This window comes from Eutrema salsugineum, unplaced genomic scaffold, assembly GCF_000478725.1.
Source record: "Eutrema salsugineum unplaced genomic scaffold, Eutsalg1_0 scaffold_15, whole genome shotgun sequence".
In the NCBI taxonomy this organism is placed as follows: Eukaryota; Viridiplantae; Streptophyta; class Magnoliopsida; order Brassicales; family Brassicaceae; genus Eutrema; species Eutrema salsugineum.
Genome location: NW_006256867.1, coordinates 4,357,313 through 4,374,901, shown reverse-complemented (window position 1 = coordinate 4,374,901; position 17,589 = coordinate 4,357,313). Strand labels below are relative to the sequence as shown.

At 31.9% G+C, this 17,589-nt stretch overlaps 1 protein-coding gene and 1 pseudogene across 1 annotated transcript; one reads left to right on the top strand and one right to left on the bottom strand.

Annotated features, from left to right (window-relative positions):
* Positions 1 to 3,910: 3,910 nt before the first annotated feature.
* Positions 3,911 to 4,558, top strand: LOC18021842 (dof zinc finger protein DOF4.4). Its single transcript, XM_006404995.1, has one exon. The coding sequence runs from the start codon at positions 3,911 to 3,913 to the stop codon at positions 4,556 to 4,558; it is 648 nt and encodes a 215-aa protein (XP_006405058.1).
* A 6,705-nt stretch (positions 4,559 to 11,263) lies between these two features.
* Positions 11,264 to 14,616, bottom strand: LOC18021841 (annotated as a pseudogene).
* Between the last annotated feature and the right edge of the window lie 2,973 nt (positions 14,617 to 17,589).

The following is a 17,589-nucleotide window of genomic DNA, read 5'->3' as shown; positions in this document are numbered from 1 at the left end:
AAGAGCAACCGATCAAAGTTCCTTCAAAAGCCAAAAATCTCAGCGATGGAGTGAAGAAAAGCTCCTCAGCTTGAACTCAAACAGCTTCCTGCAGGGCTAAGGTACGCATTCCTGGGACCTAATTCCACTTATCCTGTTATTGTCAATGCTTTCTTAAACAATGCAGAGCTCACCTTACTGCTAAGCAAGCTGCACAAGTTTCGCAAAGCTCTTAGCTATTCTCTTGATGATATTTCAGGTACCTCTCTCGATCTTTTCATGCATTGGATTCACCTGGAGGATGAGACGAAATCATTAATTGAGCACCACAGGAGGCTGAATCCGAATCTGCAAGAAGTGGTGAAGAAGGAGATCATGAAGCTGCTGTAAGCTGGGATCATCTATCCGATTTCAGAGAGTGCTCGGGTCAGTCCAGTGCACATGCTTCCTAAGAAAGTAGGAGTCACATTTGTGAAGAATGAGAGGAATGAACTGATTCCAACGCGAACAGTGACTGGCCCAGGATGTGTATCGATTACCGGAAGCTAAACGCAGCAACTAGGAAAGATCACTTCCCTCTGCCTTTCATCGATCAGATGCTGGAGAGATTGGCACATCATCCATATTACTGCTTCCTTGATGGATATTCAGGGTTTTTCCAGATCCCCATTCACCCAGATGATCAGGAGAAGACTACCTTTACATGTCCATACGACACTTTCGCATATCGCAGAATGCCTTTTGGACTTTGTAATGCTCCTGTCACTTTCCAGCGATGTATGATGTTCATCTTCACTGACATGATCGAGGATTTTATGGAAGTCCTTATGGATGATTTCTCAGTTTACGGATCATCCTTTAAAGACTGTCTGGACAATCTCTACAAGGTATTAGCTTGATGTGAAGAGAAGCACTTGGTCCTTAATTGGGAAAAGTGTCATTTTATGGTCAGAGATGGGATTGTTCTTGGGCACAGAGGTTCAGAAGCTGGGATTGAGGTAGATCACGCAAAGATCGACGTCATGACGAACTTGCAACCACCAGATTCTGCGAAATTAGTAAGGAGTTTCTTGGGACATGCTGGGTTTTAGCAAAGATTTATCAAGGATTTCAGAAAGATTGCAAGACCACTTACTGCTCTGCTGTATAAGGACGTCAAATTTGAATTCATAGATGAGTGTCTTGCTGCTTTCGAACAGATCAAATAGGCGTTGATAAGCGTGCCTATTGTGCAGCCCCCTGACTAGAATTTACCTTTTGAGGTGATGTGTGATGCCAGTGATTTCGCAGTATGAGCTGTTTCTGGGACAGAAGAAGGACAAGAAACTTCATGCAGTTTATTATGCCAGTCAAACCATGGATGATGCTCAGAGGAACTACGCGACCACCGAGAAAGAGCTGTTGGGCTATCGCCAAACGGTCCCTACCATTATGTTGTCACGGTGTCTTGACTCTATTTCCCAAGTTGGTCTTCATCGTGGGCCTGGCCCAATTGGAACTTCATGGTGTTTAGTCCATAGTTGCAAACAATAATGGCTTTTTCTTGTTAAAAGGCCCCGTAAAAAGAAGTTCAGCAGCGTTTGACAAATCTAGCTCCAGCTTTTACCTTCAGGTACCTTCCTCCGTTACGACAGAGAGACCAATTCCAATAAATCCCTCTAGGGATAAGCTATTTGGATCACCTTCCTCCAATGGGGAGAGATTGTTTTCACCTTCCTCTTTTGGGGAGAAGGGTAGGGAGAGAATTTTACCGCCATGTTTCCTCTCTATGAGAGACGTTCTTTTACGTCACATTGTAAAGTGACTAATCTTAGACACTCCAGCTTTGCCATGAAGTTTCAACTGAAACATTCGAGCTTGGCCTCTAATTCGTTCAATCTATCAATCTCTATCTGTTTTAAGTTTAATCTCCTCTATTTTGTATGCTAGTTATCATCGAGGATGTAACATTCCCTCTTATTGTACTCGTGAAGTTTAAGTGAATGAAACAAATGGTTGAACAAAAAAGAAGTTTCATAATTAAAAGTAAATTGAACAACCACAATTATACATTTGATAATTTGGTTTAACAAATATATATAACAGATGAACATTATTAATATGAGATGTGTTAGCATGTAAATAAGATAAATCTAGGCTATTAAATACAACTTGTACATAGAACTAAGTTTTGATTACGTCTGTTTATGTGTTCCTCGAGTTTCAAGTGTTTTATCTCTTAAAGTATTGCTCTGTTTTCAGTAAGTACTCTGTTTTGAAACTACACTTGCTTTGATGTATGTGAGCTGCATTAGTGAATATATAAGATAAATCTATGGTATGTCTAGAATGTCAAGTCTCTCTTTCTTTCATCAATCTAAGATTTGGTCGACTGTCAAAGATTTGTTATTCTAGGGTCATAAAATTATTTTTCATAGTGTGTGGTTTGGCTAATTTTTTTTTTCAATATTGTTTATTTGCTTTTTATCCCATTTCACCAATAAACAACTTATTATCGGTTAGAAATAGTTATTGACCGTTTTGAGCTTTAAATTTGTAAACTATTTTGGTCTAGCTTGGTAAACGAACAATTGTTAGATTCTGGCGCAAACCCTTTTCAAATATTAGACTCTTTTATTGCCTCTTGTTATGTTTTCTAAACAACTTTTAAATTTAAATTTCTGTTCTTCCCTCTCTACTGTAAAGTTTAAACACTATGAGATCTATCGTGACTAGGAGAAAAATTGATTAAACCCCTTAAAAAAGATTTATGAAAAATTGGTTATTTGATATAGAAACTTTCCTATATGAGTTTCTTGCTTTCTTGGGATTACTAGTATTATCTACTCACACACCCTTTTTCACCGCTATTAACCTTCAACATAGTTTTTCTGTTACACATTTCTCATACGTGACACGAAAAACAATTGTGAACATATCTACTAACACACATATACATGTTTTCTTCTTTATTCAAAATGAGCTACTATAAATCTGCATAAAAGTTTTTACCTTGATGTTTTTTCTGTTTTAAATATTTTTTGTTTTTGAATTGAATATAAAATATATAAAAATAAAATAAAACTTTTTTACATCAAATGCTGGCTGATTTTGAAAGTAGAAATTAGTTGAAAAGGATAACTAAACTTAAGAGAAAATTGTTAAAATAAAATAAGAATTTGGAAAAAGTTTTTTTTTTGTTTTGGTTGAGTCTCTTCTCTTTTTGATATGGTTTTGGTATTGACATTTGTAGTATTGCTTCTCATTATTGATATCTATTAAATATGAAACACATGTGCTCACCACATTATCTTTCTCTTAATGAATCACTACTCAATCTCTAATTTTTCTAAAACTATTTATGTGTTTTGTCTATTTCGAAAAATAGGTTATTACCTATTGTGGTTGAGTTTATAGTTTTCTTAATATTGGTTATTATACTCTACTACACACTTTCAGCTCTATCCATTTGTATCAGTTTAGATTATAGACAAATCTCATAATAAATTAAATTTATAATAAAAATTTTATCATACGTACGCACGTGTTTTTCTTATTATCCTTTTTTATAGTAAAACAAATAAAATTTATAATTGTTTTCCTAAAATTGGTCTTATATTCTCAACTATCCCTAGATTTTGTTTCTTATTATAAGAGTTGGCTCATTTAATCGTATCTTCTTGATTCTCCATTTTGCATATACATCCAATAGAGTAAAAAAGACTTGGTTGCTGACTAAGCTTAGCCCAAAATTTATAGTGTGAAGATTGATTTTTAGATTTTACTAATACACAATCTTTGATACGTTTTGTTCATAAACTCATTTTCTAGAACCTAAAACTTATTTTTTCTTTAATTTCCGCTTCCCAAGAGCCTATATAAGAAGATACCCTCACAGCATAAAAAAACCATAAGAACAATTAAGAAAAAAAATAAGTAGCTCTCTAGAAAAATGGAGAACTCAAATATTTTTGTGATAGGAAACAATCAAGTGAATGAAGAGAAGCCTCCACCAAGTGTTTGTCCAAGGTGTAACTCAGAAAACACCAAGTTCGGTTATTACAACAACTATAGGGTGTCTCAACCGCGCTACATCTGCAAAAACTGTCGCCGACACTGGACTCATGGTGGAACGCTAAGGGACATACCGATTGGTGGAAGTAGCCGTAAAACCAAGCGTCCAAAGATAAATCAACCTTCTGTTTCTCAGGTAGTTTCTGTTGAGATCCAACAAGTTAATCACCACCAACCTTTCTTACATGTTCAAGAAACCAATAAGTTTACTGGAACTTCTGATTCTTCTTCTACTGTTGTTCTTGTTGGGAACCATTTCGGTTCTTTACCTGAAATTCATGGTGATATGGTGCTTCCAGTTCAAAGTTTTCCACCATTGGATTGTTTAGATTTCTCTGATAGATCGTTTTACCAAGATTATTGTGATGTTGAATCCAATGCTTTGATTGGTAATCGTTTGATAAACCAACCAATTGGTGGTCATGTAAATAATTATAACAATTACTGCATCAATCAAGATGCGCAGAACCAGAGCTGCAACAATACTATAAACATGAATCATAATGCTAGCACTAGTGGAAGCTGAGGATCTTCGGGCACTGCTAACATGAACAAAAACAAATGTGTGCCGAGGTTTTTTTACCATATGGAGAAGCATGGTCCTTAAAACTTATATATTTAATTAACCTATTTCCTTTTCTTAATTTTATGTTTCATTTTTTTGATGAGTTTTGTTTTGTTAAGTGATGAAAGTTTCTGTCATTGTTTCTCAAAATGGACCTTTTTAATATATTATAAATTTATAAATATTTAGATGTGACCAGTATATTATTTTGCAATTTGCTCTCTTGAGTTTTGATCATATGGCAATACATTTTCCTTTGTTATAAGTAAGACCTTGAGCAAAATATCAAACTTTAACTTCAGATCTTTAGCTAACATGTAAAACAAATCTCTTCATTAGAAATCGACAATAATTTTGTTATAACATAAGTTAAGCTAGTCTGTGCATGTCATTTGATATATTTCAAAAAAAAAAATTGATATTCTTTAAAACCAATGCATTTATGGTCAGGATGTTTGATACTCCCTGTTTTTATGACTGAAAAAATATTTTAGGACCATTGGTTAAATTTTTGATTTTGATTTTAATTTTATATTTCTTTATATAAAAATATAAATATACACATGCATCCATATTACAAACGAATAAAATTCATTTTTTTTATTTCTTCTATATTTCATTGACCGAAAATCTCATAACTTAAACATACTAGCAAACCAATTATATCATTGATAAGTTAACATTACCAGTCAAAATATGAAACTAACCGATAAAATATCATTAATTCATTTTAGATTAGAATCTAAACCGCACGTGAACGCAAAGTATTTTTTTTTGTAAACTAGATTTTGAAATATATAAATTACGTAAACAAATTTTAGACTGAATTTTTCAAACTACAAAATAGAAATGAGAAATAAGATTAGTATTATTGATTCAAAGATGTCAATTTTTTTTGTTGTTAGGTTTTTGGTGAGAAAATGATATTTGTGTTGATTTGTTGTGCAATATGTGTTTCAATATTTATACCATTTTTCTAATTGGCGCTATCCAATTCTAATATGCATTGTGTGGGACACTAATTTATTATACATTAAAATTTATATTGAATAAAAAAAATCTTTACGTAATCCAAACACTAACAAAAATAATTTAAAAATTACAATGAAATTTTTTATTCCTTAAATGATAGGAACTTTTGTTATCTAACAAAAAAAATTTGTAAATTTATAAAGTTACCATATGTTATATATTAGAATAATAAGTGTACAAGTTAGTATAGTATATATCAGTGTAATTTTAATTGTAAACTTTCTTATCATGTGAATTATACACAATCAATCTAGATATTTATTATTGTTCAAATGGGTTAATCTGTTCTCTAATCTGCTTCGAATTAACCAATAATTTGTATATTTTGTCACACCAATCGGTAAACTAGCGCATTTATGAAAACATAACCCTAATATGCCTTATCATAGTACTATATAAAATAAGTATTTACTAAATTCGAATATTTAAAATTTTAAGTTGCTTGATTATGATAAAATAAATATAATAACATATTCATTTATCATTTGCGCTATTGTGAAAATATTATATAATTTTGAAGAGTGAAATTAAATCTAATTTGAATCTAGTAATTATTTTTAAAAATATTTAACAACAATTGATTTTTGTGATTTTTGATAATTAGAATGTAAGTATCTAACTTTGATACTTACATTTAGGAAATCTAAATTAATCATATTAATATCTATAATTTAGAATTAAATACAAAATAAAATAAAATTTATTTTTATTATATTTTACACCAAAATGGATTACTATTAAAATAGTTTTCAAATAGATTTTTAAAAAATAAGAGCGTTTGGATGCAAAGACTAAAATTGCATCTGTTTTAATAGTATAAATGTAATATATATCTATATATTCTTGTAGTTCTTGTTCATAATTTTCAGTGAATTATTACTTGTGAAAGCTGTAAACTAAAATATCTTACATTTTTCCTTTGTAATGTCAGTTTAGAAGCAGGTATTAAATACTTTTAATGGCCTAATAATTTGTATGGTTGAAACGATAATCTCTCAAATGTAGCTTAGATGAGTTGGAATATTAATGTTGATGTAATTCTAAATTCATTATATGATAGTACATATTTTTATAATTTAAAACAAATTTGAGTAAAACTAAGTATGAAATACAAGTATATATTGAAATACTACCATTTCTTTTGACTCAATGATCCTAGCATTTTAAAATGGAATATTTTTAGAATTTTGGTTCGTAATTTTCTCACATTTATGTACAGTATTAGAAAGGGTGATTTGCAAGAATAATAGTTTCTACAAAAAAAAAAAATTAGTTATCTACCATAGAAAAGTAGTCAATTGGGTAAATGACAGTAGGCAACTGTCAAAAGGTAAAAAAATATCGAAAAGCCTTTTGCACATTAATCTGTAAAAGCTGCAACATTTTCTCTTTCTTCTGCCCTTAAAAGATAAAATAAATATCTATTTTTTTCTCTCTTAACAAAATAGACGACTATCTTGACAATTAAAACAGATGACTATTTTTTGGCTTCTGTAACAAATCTAATGACTATTATTACAATGTAGATGTTTGAGTAATTTTTTTTTTTTGAAACATTAAAGCATCATAGTTATGTTAATGTAGGTGCTCGAGTAGATAACTACTGAATAAATAGTTGTCTAAATGTAGATGCCTATAAATTTAAAAAAAAAAATACTTCTGCTAATGCTTATGCTATAATATATACACATAATAATTTTTTAAAAAACAATACTAACGTTTGATGTGGGAAAATAAGATTTTATGCTTTTATTATTTATATTTATTATGTATTTTGTTTTTAATATATACACATAAGAAATTTTGTTTTTAAAATACTTATGCTAATGTAGGTGCTCGAATATCTGACTACTGATGAAATAGTCACCTAAATGTAGATGACTAATTCATCACCAACTCACTCACAATAAACACATCAGAAAAAAAAAATTGAAGCATTAAGACATCATAATTATGTTGGTATTCGAGTAGGTGACTACTGACGAAAAGTAGTCGTATAATTGTAGACGACTAACTTATCATCAAATCACTAACAATAAGCAGATGAGATAAAAAAAAACTGAAGCATTAAAGCATCATAGTTATAAAGGTATTCGAGTAGGTGACTACGGACAAAATAGTCGTATAAATATAGATGTAAATCACTAACGATAAACACATGAAAAACAAAAAATTGAACCATTAAAGCATCATAGTTATATAGGTACTCGAGTATATGACTATTGATAAAAAAAATAACCACACTTATGTAGGTACTCGAGTACATGACTATTGACAAAAAATAGTCGTTTAAATGTAGACAACTAATTTTTCAACAAATCACTCACGATAAACATATAAGAAAAAAATTGAAGCATTAAACCACCATAGTTATATTGGTATTCGAGTAGGTGACTACTCACGAAATAGTCGTATAAATAAGACAACTAATTTATCATCAAATCACTATATACATAAAGATAATTAAAAAATCTTAAGCATTATAGCACAATAGTTATATAGATATTTGAGTAGTTGACTACTAATGAAATAGTTGTTTAAATGTAAGTGAATGAATTTCTTCATCAAATCAGTAACATTAACTTTTTTGGAAAAGAGAAAAGCTTAAAAATAACATTTTCTGGAAGAGATAACGTGGAGAGAGGAGAGGGAAGTTAAAAGAAAAAAGCTGAGGAAAAGTAACTAGTAATCCCCATATCTAAAGGAGTTCTGGGTAATTTCTCAAGGAGTAAAATGAACATTATAATGGTGCAAATATGAGCTATGAATCATGTCCTTCCACCTAATTTCCCTATTAGAAAATTGTTGACGTAGTCTCATAGGTTAGTTCTGCACGTCTCTTTTCTACTCATTCCTCTTATTCATTTTTTTTTTGTTTTTAACAACATGCATTTACATTTAAACTTGAAATAGTTACACTATTGCATGAGTTCCTGAAGAGCAGATTTTGCTAGAGAGTCAGCCGACATATTCGGAATAAAAGTTTCCAACCTTAATGTAAACGGATTAAGACTAAACTTCTTTTTTTATCAAAAAAATTAGCTTGAGCTGTTCTAACACTTACTTATTCATGAGTAAATCAATTAGGCAATTACAAAAGTTTCAACAACTTCTTATTCCTACTTAGGATGTTTGCTCATCTCGATGATTCATACAGATAAAGCAAGATGAAGCAGTAATATGATATTTGTTTAATTGCATTAACCGATTTATTTTATGGATCATTTAGATGAAGCACATGAATTACTTATAAAATTATGAGGAAAATTTTAAAATCATCTGAATGATCCTTGAAGAATATGGATAGAGATGATTCAGTCCAAAAACTCAAATAATAAAAATATTCTTCACAAAAATCAATAAATAATAAAATCAAGAGTCGATAAAGTAGATAATACAAATCAAGAGTGACATTAGGTAAATAGCAATGACAAGACGCAAAGTTATATGTACAGTGTTTTGTCGGTATGTTTTTTACCCTGTAGTCCTACTTTGTTTTTTTTATTGCTTATGCTGCCAACTCTATATTTTTCACGTGCTTTTCTTCTTTTTCCTTCTAGTTTCAGTTTTTTCTTTCAGCCATAGAGACAAAGCTTTCTGGTTTGAAGAAATCAAAAACAAACCCAGCAACATTCAAGAATTCGAATCCATAGTTTCCTAACAAAGATTCAATAAATACATTCGTAGAATCCAGCAAAAATCAGGTGAAATCCACAATTTAGATGATAGCCATAGACCCATGGTGATGAAAAAGAAATTCACCCGAATTCTTTAAAAACGGTGAGTTAAAATTGAGTAAATTTAGTTAGATGTTAAATTCGAGTTGACTCAGTGAGTTAGATTCAAGTTAGCTAATGAATCTTCGTTGATATTTTTATGGAGTCGATAAACTGATAATATCAGAACTGTTAACATGTTAGTTATACAGTTAAATAATTTGTTATCAGTCTAAAATTTTGTTTAACGCAGTACGTTTAATCTCATACATGTTAACATATATGTTTTACAATTACATAACCTGTTATCAAACTATATACTTTGTTAGCATGTTAAGTTTCTGCATTCTTTGACACTGAGTTTCTAAATTTGGTTCAATAAAATTAGAATATCTGAATCCGTTAACATATAAGTGATACAATTACATAAAATATTTTGTCTAAACAGTTTTTTAGGGCGCTGCATTTCATCTCATACATGTTAACATATAAGTTATACAATCACATAAGGTGTTATGCAATTATATAATTTGTATCATGCTAAGTTCTCCATTTTTTACACCTATGAATTGTTACATTTGGATTGTTGAGTACCACATTCAATCTATTTTATGTAATAATATAGTATCTATCTTTCTCAGACCAGAAATTAAAATCTGAGAAAAAAACCTTGGTGAGATTCTTACAAATGCCACAGAAAAAAAGGAGAACGAAGCCTCATACAAAAAAGAAATTTAACAAAGAAAAAACTATTGTACTGTTGATATTTTTAAATTCCAATTGTACCCTTGTGTTGGTGTATGTTGGAATACGACTTCTTCAATTTAACCTGAAACTCTCTTCTTCTCTCTCCCTCGTCTAATTAACTGAAATTCCATCCAGTAGAACAGAAGAATTATAAATCTCCAAAATAATGGATAGGAATACCGCAAATCCTATTTTCCCGAATCAAACATACATTTTTTCATAAAAATGTAAAATCTCATTTTTTCAAAAATATAAATCTTAATTCTCTGCCAAAAACATAAAATCATGTTTTTGGCTAAAAACGTAAAATCTCATTTTTCTGTAAAAAAAACATAAAATCTTATTTTCCTACCTAAAATATAAGATTATGTTTTTCTGTAAGAACATTAAATAATATTTTCCTTCAAAAAAAGTAAATTTCAATTTTCTGCCAAAAACATAAAATTTCTTTTTTCTCGTAAAAAATATAAAATCATATTTTCCCGCCAAAACATAAAATCTTGTCTTCACAAGAACGTAAAACTTATTTTCCCGTCAAAAAATAAAATTCCATCTCCAGTTAAAAATAAAAATAAAAAACTCTTCTTTTTTTTTGAAAGATCAAATTTTGTTTTCTTGCAAAAAACATAAAATCATATTTTTCCGCAAAAACATAAAATCTCATTTTCCTGCCAAACAATTATGTCCAGTATTCCCCCCCCCCCAAAAAAAAATTTAAATATTTCATGAAAACAGAAATCTATAAATTACAAAATGAATTTTTTATAAAAATTATGTATTTCTTGAAAATTATAGATGTCAAATTTAATAATTTGGTAATTATTTAGTTGCAACTATTTTTAAGAACAAGAATTAGAATTAAAATTAAAATATTTAAGTAATGACTAAAATTATAAATTTGTAATTCGATTAAAGCATGAGTATGTTAGTCATATAAAACATCTAGATAAATATATAACTTCAGAATAATTAAAATGATCAAACAAACAAAAGTTTATTAAGATGTATCATCGAAATGAATAACTCAAAATAGAAAACATCATTTAAATGAATTATTCAAATGAATCTGGATCATGTGAATGCAAATGATAAACAAACATGACCTTATTACAAAATAACTCCATAGGAGAATTTAGAACTTTAGAAACAATCAATTTTCTTTTCAAAGTCGTTACAGTGTGCCCATTGAGTTGGATAGATTCTTCACTTCTTTCGAGATTGCATGGCGATTATAAAACCTTTTCAATCTGTCAAATATTTCCTCTAGCACTAACGCGTCTGTTCCAATCGATATTCTCACCCAATTATCAGCCCCTAGAGCCACTCCTACAAAAATGAAACCAAAAATCTGTAAATAAACAATTTCGCCTTTAACCGAAAAAATAAAACAATTTCGCAAAAAAAAAATCCGTAAATAAACAGAAACGAAAAAATAATAATTAATAAGCAGATGTTTTTGAGAGGCCAACTGGCCAAGGGTTTGAAACATACACTATACGTATAGCCACATAATAATTACAGAACTTCAGAGGCTATTTAAAAAAACAAGTCACAAAACTATAGTCATGGAAAAACATTATGGTTAAAGTTTCGTATCTAATTTTATGCATGGTTATTTTAGCTTTTTGGTGGCTGTGGCTTTTTCAAATAATTATGTACGGTAAAACTCTATAAATTAATAATATTGAGATTTTGATATTTTATTAATTTATAGAGTTAAAATTTATAAATTTGAAAAAAAAAATTTATTTTTTATTAATTTGAAAAGAGTTTTTTAAAGATTATAATCTTGAAAAAAAAATCTAAAAAATAAAAATGAGTTATAAGAAGATTTTCCTTTAAAATAATAAATAAATATCACTAAACTCATATTTTAATAAATTATCTTATTTATATATTTATATCAGATTTTATTTATGGTAATTATTAATTTATGATATTAATGAAATTATATATTTATATAGGAATTTCGTTAAAATTATTATCTTATTAAATTGTGTCATATTTTGAACAGATCTAACTTGAAATCATAAAAATATTAATTTATATTATTTATTAATTTATCAAGTATTAATTTATTGATGTATAATATAATTCTTAGTATTGAGAGTGAAATAGATCCGCACCTGGAATCAAGAGGACGCATTCTTCGCTAACTAGCTTCATGCAAAAATCAAAGTCGTTTTTTATATCAATTAACATTGATGTGTCAAGTTTTACCTGTGGAACAAACCGTTCAAATAAGTCAGTTATATATGTATTGTTTATAGATATGTGATATTGTGTATAGATGTGTGATTCCTATTTATATACATCTATATAGCACCACCACTAAGTGATGAGTTTAAAGAAATATGATACAAATCTAAGAATTGAAAAATACCCATAAGTAAGAACAAGATTCAGGTTTCTTGGGACAAAAGAGACAAGGGGTGTCACTGAGCCTCTCATATGAGAGCTCTGCAGAGACTCTCATGGCTTTGATCTTCTGGTCGAAGAACTCTTTAGGTGTTTTCTCCAATATATCAGGAAGTGCTTCCTAAAAAAATATTCCACAAAGATGTAAACTCGTATTAATTAAAAAGGGTTGAAGATTATAAATTGATAGGTAAGTAATCACACAAAATTTTCCTCATAACCATAATATTCTTTATCTTCCTCTTAAAAAAAATGTCCACGAGACATGTATATCTATATAATTTAATGATATCTCAAATTAATTGTAACCAGTGGTGTTAAACAGAAGTTAACAATTTATCATCATTAACTAATGCATAAAATGAATAGAAAACTTACAAAATCTATCTTTTTGAAAAAAAAAATTCATTCATTAATTAATTGAAACAGAGAATATATTTTAATTGATTGTTTGTCATTAGAAACTTTAACATATATTTTACAATCATCAAAATATCTCATAATTGATATATCCTTAAATCTTTAGAATCAATTTATGGATTCAGCCATATAAAATGTTTAAGATATAAAAGTTATCATCTTGTTATATTGTATACTTTAATATTTTTACATAATAAACGCATTTGTATAGTTTAGTCAAATTAACTAACATTTAGCGAAAAATCATCTTATTTGGTTAGGTTTTATCGTTAAATTTATGTAAGATAGCCATTGTAAGAGCACACACCTGGAGAATAAGCGAAGGTTGTGGAGTTAAGTCAAGACAATCCTCTATTGCTTGAATCACCTGTTGTGAACAAATTGCCAAAACTTTAATTTGATTCTCGTCTTAATTAATCAGTGTGCAGAACTATAATTAAATGGGGTTTAGATTTGTAAACAACTTCTATTTAATTAAGTAAAGCAGAAGACTAATTTAAAGCACATGCTTGTGTTTGTATAATTTATGGCTCATATACATTTTCACTAACCCCTTTAGATTTAAAAGTGCCATTAGGATCGTTAATGGCCATCCCAACCAACTCTCCAGCCCGGTACGACCCATCCTTTAGATATGGATCCGAGTGTGATCACTGGAGCTATCGATGCGAACATCCCCATGGGAATAAATGGTCTGTCTCCAAATACAACACGATTGTATGCTTCATCAGATATCACCATTATGCCAAGTTTTCTAGCCATCTCCGCAACCTAAAGATTGATTCACATCGAAAACAAAAAAAACGTTTTGTTGAATTATTAGTTAAAAATTTTATATTATATTTATACATATGTCACACATATATAAAGGTTATCCATGAAAAAAAATAATAAAACCTTGTTGAGATGATCGTAGGTGTAGACATTTCCACAAGGATTGTTGGGGTTGATGAGAACCATAGCGACGGTATTCTCATCGGCTGCAGCCTCAAGGGCGTCTAGGTCGATCTCCCAATCTCTTTCGGGAAGGAGATCGTATTTGCGAATCTCAAGGCGGCTATAGACAGCACGAGCATCGTAGTGAGGGTACCCGGGCCTTGGCAGCATAATATTTGCAGATGGATTTCCGGCGATGGAATCTATTACGATCTCTATTGCTTGATTGCAACCGCCAGTGATATACACATCCTCTGCTCTCAGCTTTGCCTTTGCCGGAAGTTCTCCATTAAGATAATCCGCTACAGCTCTGAGAAAAAAAAATGTAGCAAAGTAACTAATGAGTTATGATTATTGCAAAAAAAAAAAAAAAAAAAAACTAATGAGTTATGTTATCTAATGAATGATGTTTGTTGTGAAAAAGAAAAATGGAAATTTGAAATGTAATAAAGCAAACCTTCTAGCCTTCAAAATCCCGGGACTTGGTGCATAAGAGTTGGCCATGCCGGAGCGTGCGGCTGCGGCCACAGCTTCCTCTGCTTGGGTGCAAGTCCGAAAGCTGAGAGAGGCGGAGGGGTCGCCAGGACTTGGGGCTAAAATGGATTTCCTGCTGTTTAAGTTGCAATTTTTGAACATTTTGAAGACAAGCTTTCTCAACGCTACCGCAGCCGCATCACTAGTTGCAATGTTGCCTTTGAACCCCCAAACGCTGCCATTTACGTTGCAGTTGTCATTGCCGTTTCTCGCCATCAGTTTCTAGGTCTTTTGAGCTTCTTTTAGTTGTGAGTACAAGTGTTCGTTGTTGTGGATATCGAAACCTTTTTATAGGCTCACAAGAAGACTCAGAATTTTCAACCAAATCCAACAAAATCCACATGCTAGCAGTATTATAACAATGACGTGACTATTATTTGAAAGACTCTGCACGTCTCTTATTGACATACGTACCCTGTAGAATTTGTTTAATACCTAGATTTTCACCCAAAAACGTGTTTTGTTTTACATACTAAACACTACTCAAAGAATATGTTAAAAAAATTTTTTAAATAAAAGCTCTAGACCAATAACTAAGTTTTATGACTTAGATTTTATAAGATATATTGTATATGATTTTTTTTCGTTCTTGTGAACATATATGTGGTCGACATAAAGAAAACATTTATGTGATTGATTTTCTATATATTAAAATGGAACAAGCAATTTGAAGTAGGAAAATCTTATCAAACATCGTTCTTATAATTTTGTCAAAAATTAATCAACACCTTATTTACAACTTTTTTTATTTGAAAATTTCTCAAATACGTTGTTCAAAAAAAATTCTCAAATACGTATAAAAGCTTTTATTGGGATATATTCTCCATATATTCGATATACTTAAATCTAGTTAGGATATTTTCCTATTCTCTAAGTTTTCCTATTCTATTGGGCTTAGGTTTTGCTCCAAAGTTGTATAAATACCTTCATCGATACATCTAATAACACAAGTTGATATTCAGAAATACATACTTTGTCATGGTATCAGAGCAGAGATCCAATTTCTCTTTGCTCATCGATTTCTGAAAAGTTTTTTTTACCTAAACCAAGTTCTCTTCCTCATTCCCTTCTCTTACTGCTGCCTCTGTTTTCATACACAAAAACAGAGCCGCCGTTAAATTTTTCTTTCACATCCTCCTCTTTAATTTACGATGGCAACCACTGAAACTAAACACAAAACCATATCTCCTTATGACCTCACATCTAACGATAATCCGGGTGCTGTTATTTCTTCCCCGTTACTCAACGGTACGAATTATGATGAGTGGGCACTTAACTTACGCATTGCTCTCAGCTCCCGCAAGAAATTTGGCTTCATCGACGGCAGTATCTCAAAACCTACCGACGACTCGCCTACCCTCGGTGATTGGACTGCTAACAATCATCTCTTGGTTGGATGGATCAAACAAACCATTGAACCCAAGCTTCGTTCTTCGATTTCCACTCGAGAAGTCGCCAAAGACTTATGGGACATTATCAAACGGCGTTTTTCGATTAAAAGTGGAGCTCGACTACAACAACTCCGAAATTCATTGGCCTCGTGCAAACAAAACGGGTCGACTGTTGACGATTATTTCGGACGTTTGACAAAACTTTGGGATGGCATCACTGATTGTATGCCGCTCAAACAATGTAGCTGTGGCAAGTGTACGTGTGATCTTAATACGTCACACGATCAAGCTCGCGAGACTCTGCGGATTCATGACTTTCTCTCCGGACTTGATGATTCTGTTCATGGTGTGGTGCGCTCACAAATCTGCGCCATTACGCCTCTGCCAGACCTGGATAGCGTCTACCAGACGATCCTCCAGAATGAAACTATTCGTTCCTCTGTTGTTCAAGAGCCTCCGATGATGAGCTTCGCAGCTCAAGTTCCATCAGCACCTTATTCTCACCAGCCAGGCACAGTTCATACGCGTGATCTTTCTCCTCGGAATACTAGTGCGACTCCAGCATCTCTTCCCAGACCTTCAAATCGTGATCCGACACGGCAATGTACTGTGTGTGGTCGTTCAGGACATGAAGCAAGCTCGTGTTTTAAGGTGGTGAGGTACCCAGAATGGTATGGACGTGGACGTGGTGCTACAGGACACGGTCGTGGGGCTCCTCCTCGTGCGAACAGCACACAGATTGTGGGAGCCAATTCATTATCTCTTCCTTCTTCGATGGCTCTTACGGACAGTGACTGGCAGGGTTTAAGCGGTCTCTCTGATGATCAATGGCAGATCATTCAGCGCATGGTTGGTTCTAAGAAAGGTGATTCTTCAAGCGGTAAGCTCAATGATGCTGTTTGGATACTTGATACAGGTGCTACGCACCATATGACTGGACGAGCAGATCTTTTAGAGGACGTTCGTTCTATTACCCCTGTTTCGGTTAAGCTACCGGAGGGATCTAATGCTGTTGCTTCTACGCAGGGCACAGTTCGCCTTACTTCGCGACTGTTTTTACTAAATGTGTATCTTGTTGATGGCTTTGATACAAACCTGATATCGTTTGGTCAATTGGTCACTGACAATCACTTGGTGGGACAAATCACTGATAAGCTATTGATTTTGCAGGACCGCACTACGAGGACGCTGATTGGAGCGGGTGAAAGAGAGAGAGAGGGTCTGTATACCTTTTGTGGCGTTGAGGCTTTGACGTCATTGCATACTCAAGTTCAAGATACTTCTGTTTTATGGCATCATCGCTTAGGTCATCCATCTTCTCGTGTGATCGGTTTGCTTCCGGATGTTCGTGGTGTTAGTAGTAGTAGTGAGCTTTTATTTAAGAATTGTGATGTTTGCTTCCGTGCTAAACAAACTCGTCAATGTTTTCCGGATAGTTTGAATACAGCTAATGCAGTTTTTGATTTAATCCATTGTGATTTATGGGGTCCTTATTGCACAACAGCTTTTTGTGGATCTCGTTATTTTTTAACTATCGTTGATGATTGCTCGCGCGCAGTGTGGATTTATCTTCTACCAGATAAAACTGTAGTTTCACGACATATAAGAGATTTTTTGGCTTTAGTGAATACACAATTCTCTAAGAAAGTCAAAACCATACGGAGCGATAATGGCACCGAGTTTCTTTGTCTTTCCCGATTTTTTCAAGAACAAGGAATGATTCATGAGACCTCGTGTGTTCACACTCCACAGCAGAATGGCCGCGTTGAACGCAAGCATCGCCATATTCTGAATGTTG

What these genes read in the sequence shown, in the direction of transcription:
- LOC18021842 (XM_006404995.1), top strand. Translation starts at nt 3,911, where the DNA reads ATGGAGAACTCAAATATTTTTGTGATAGGAAACAATCAAGTGAATGAA.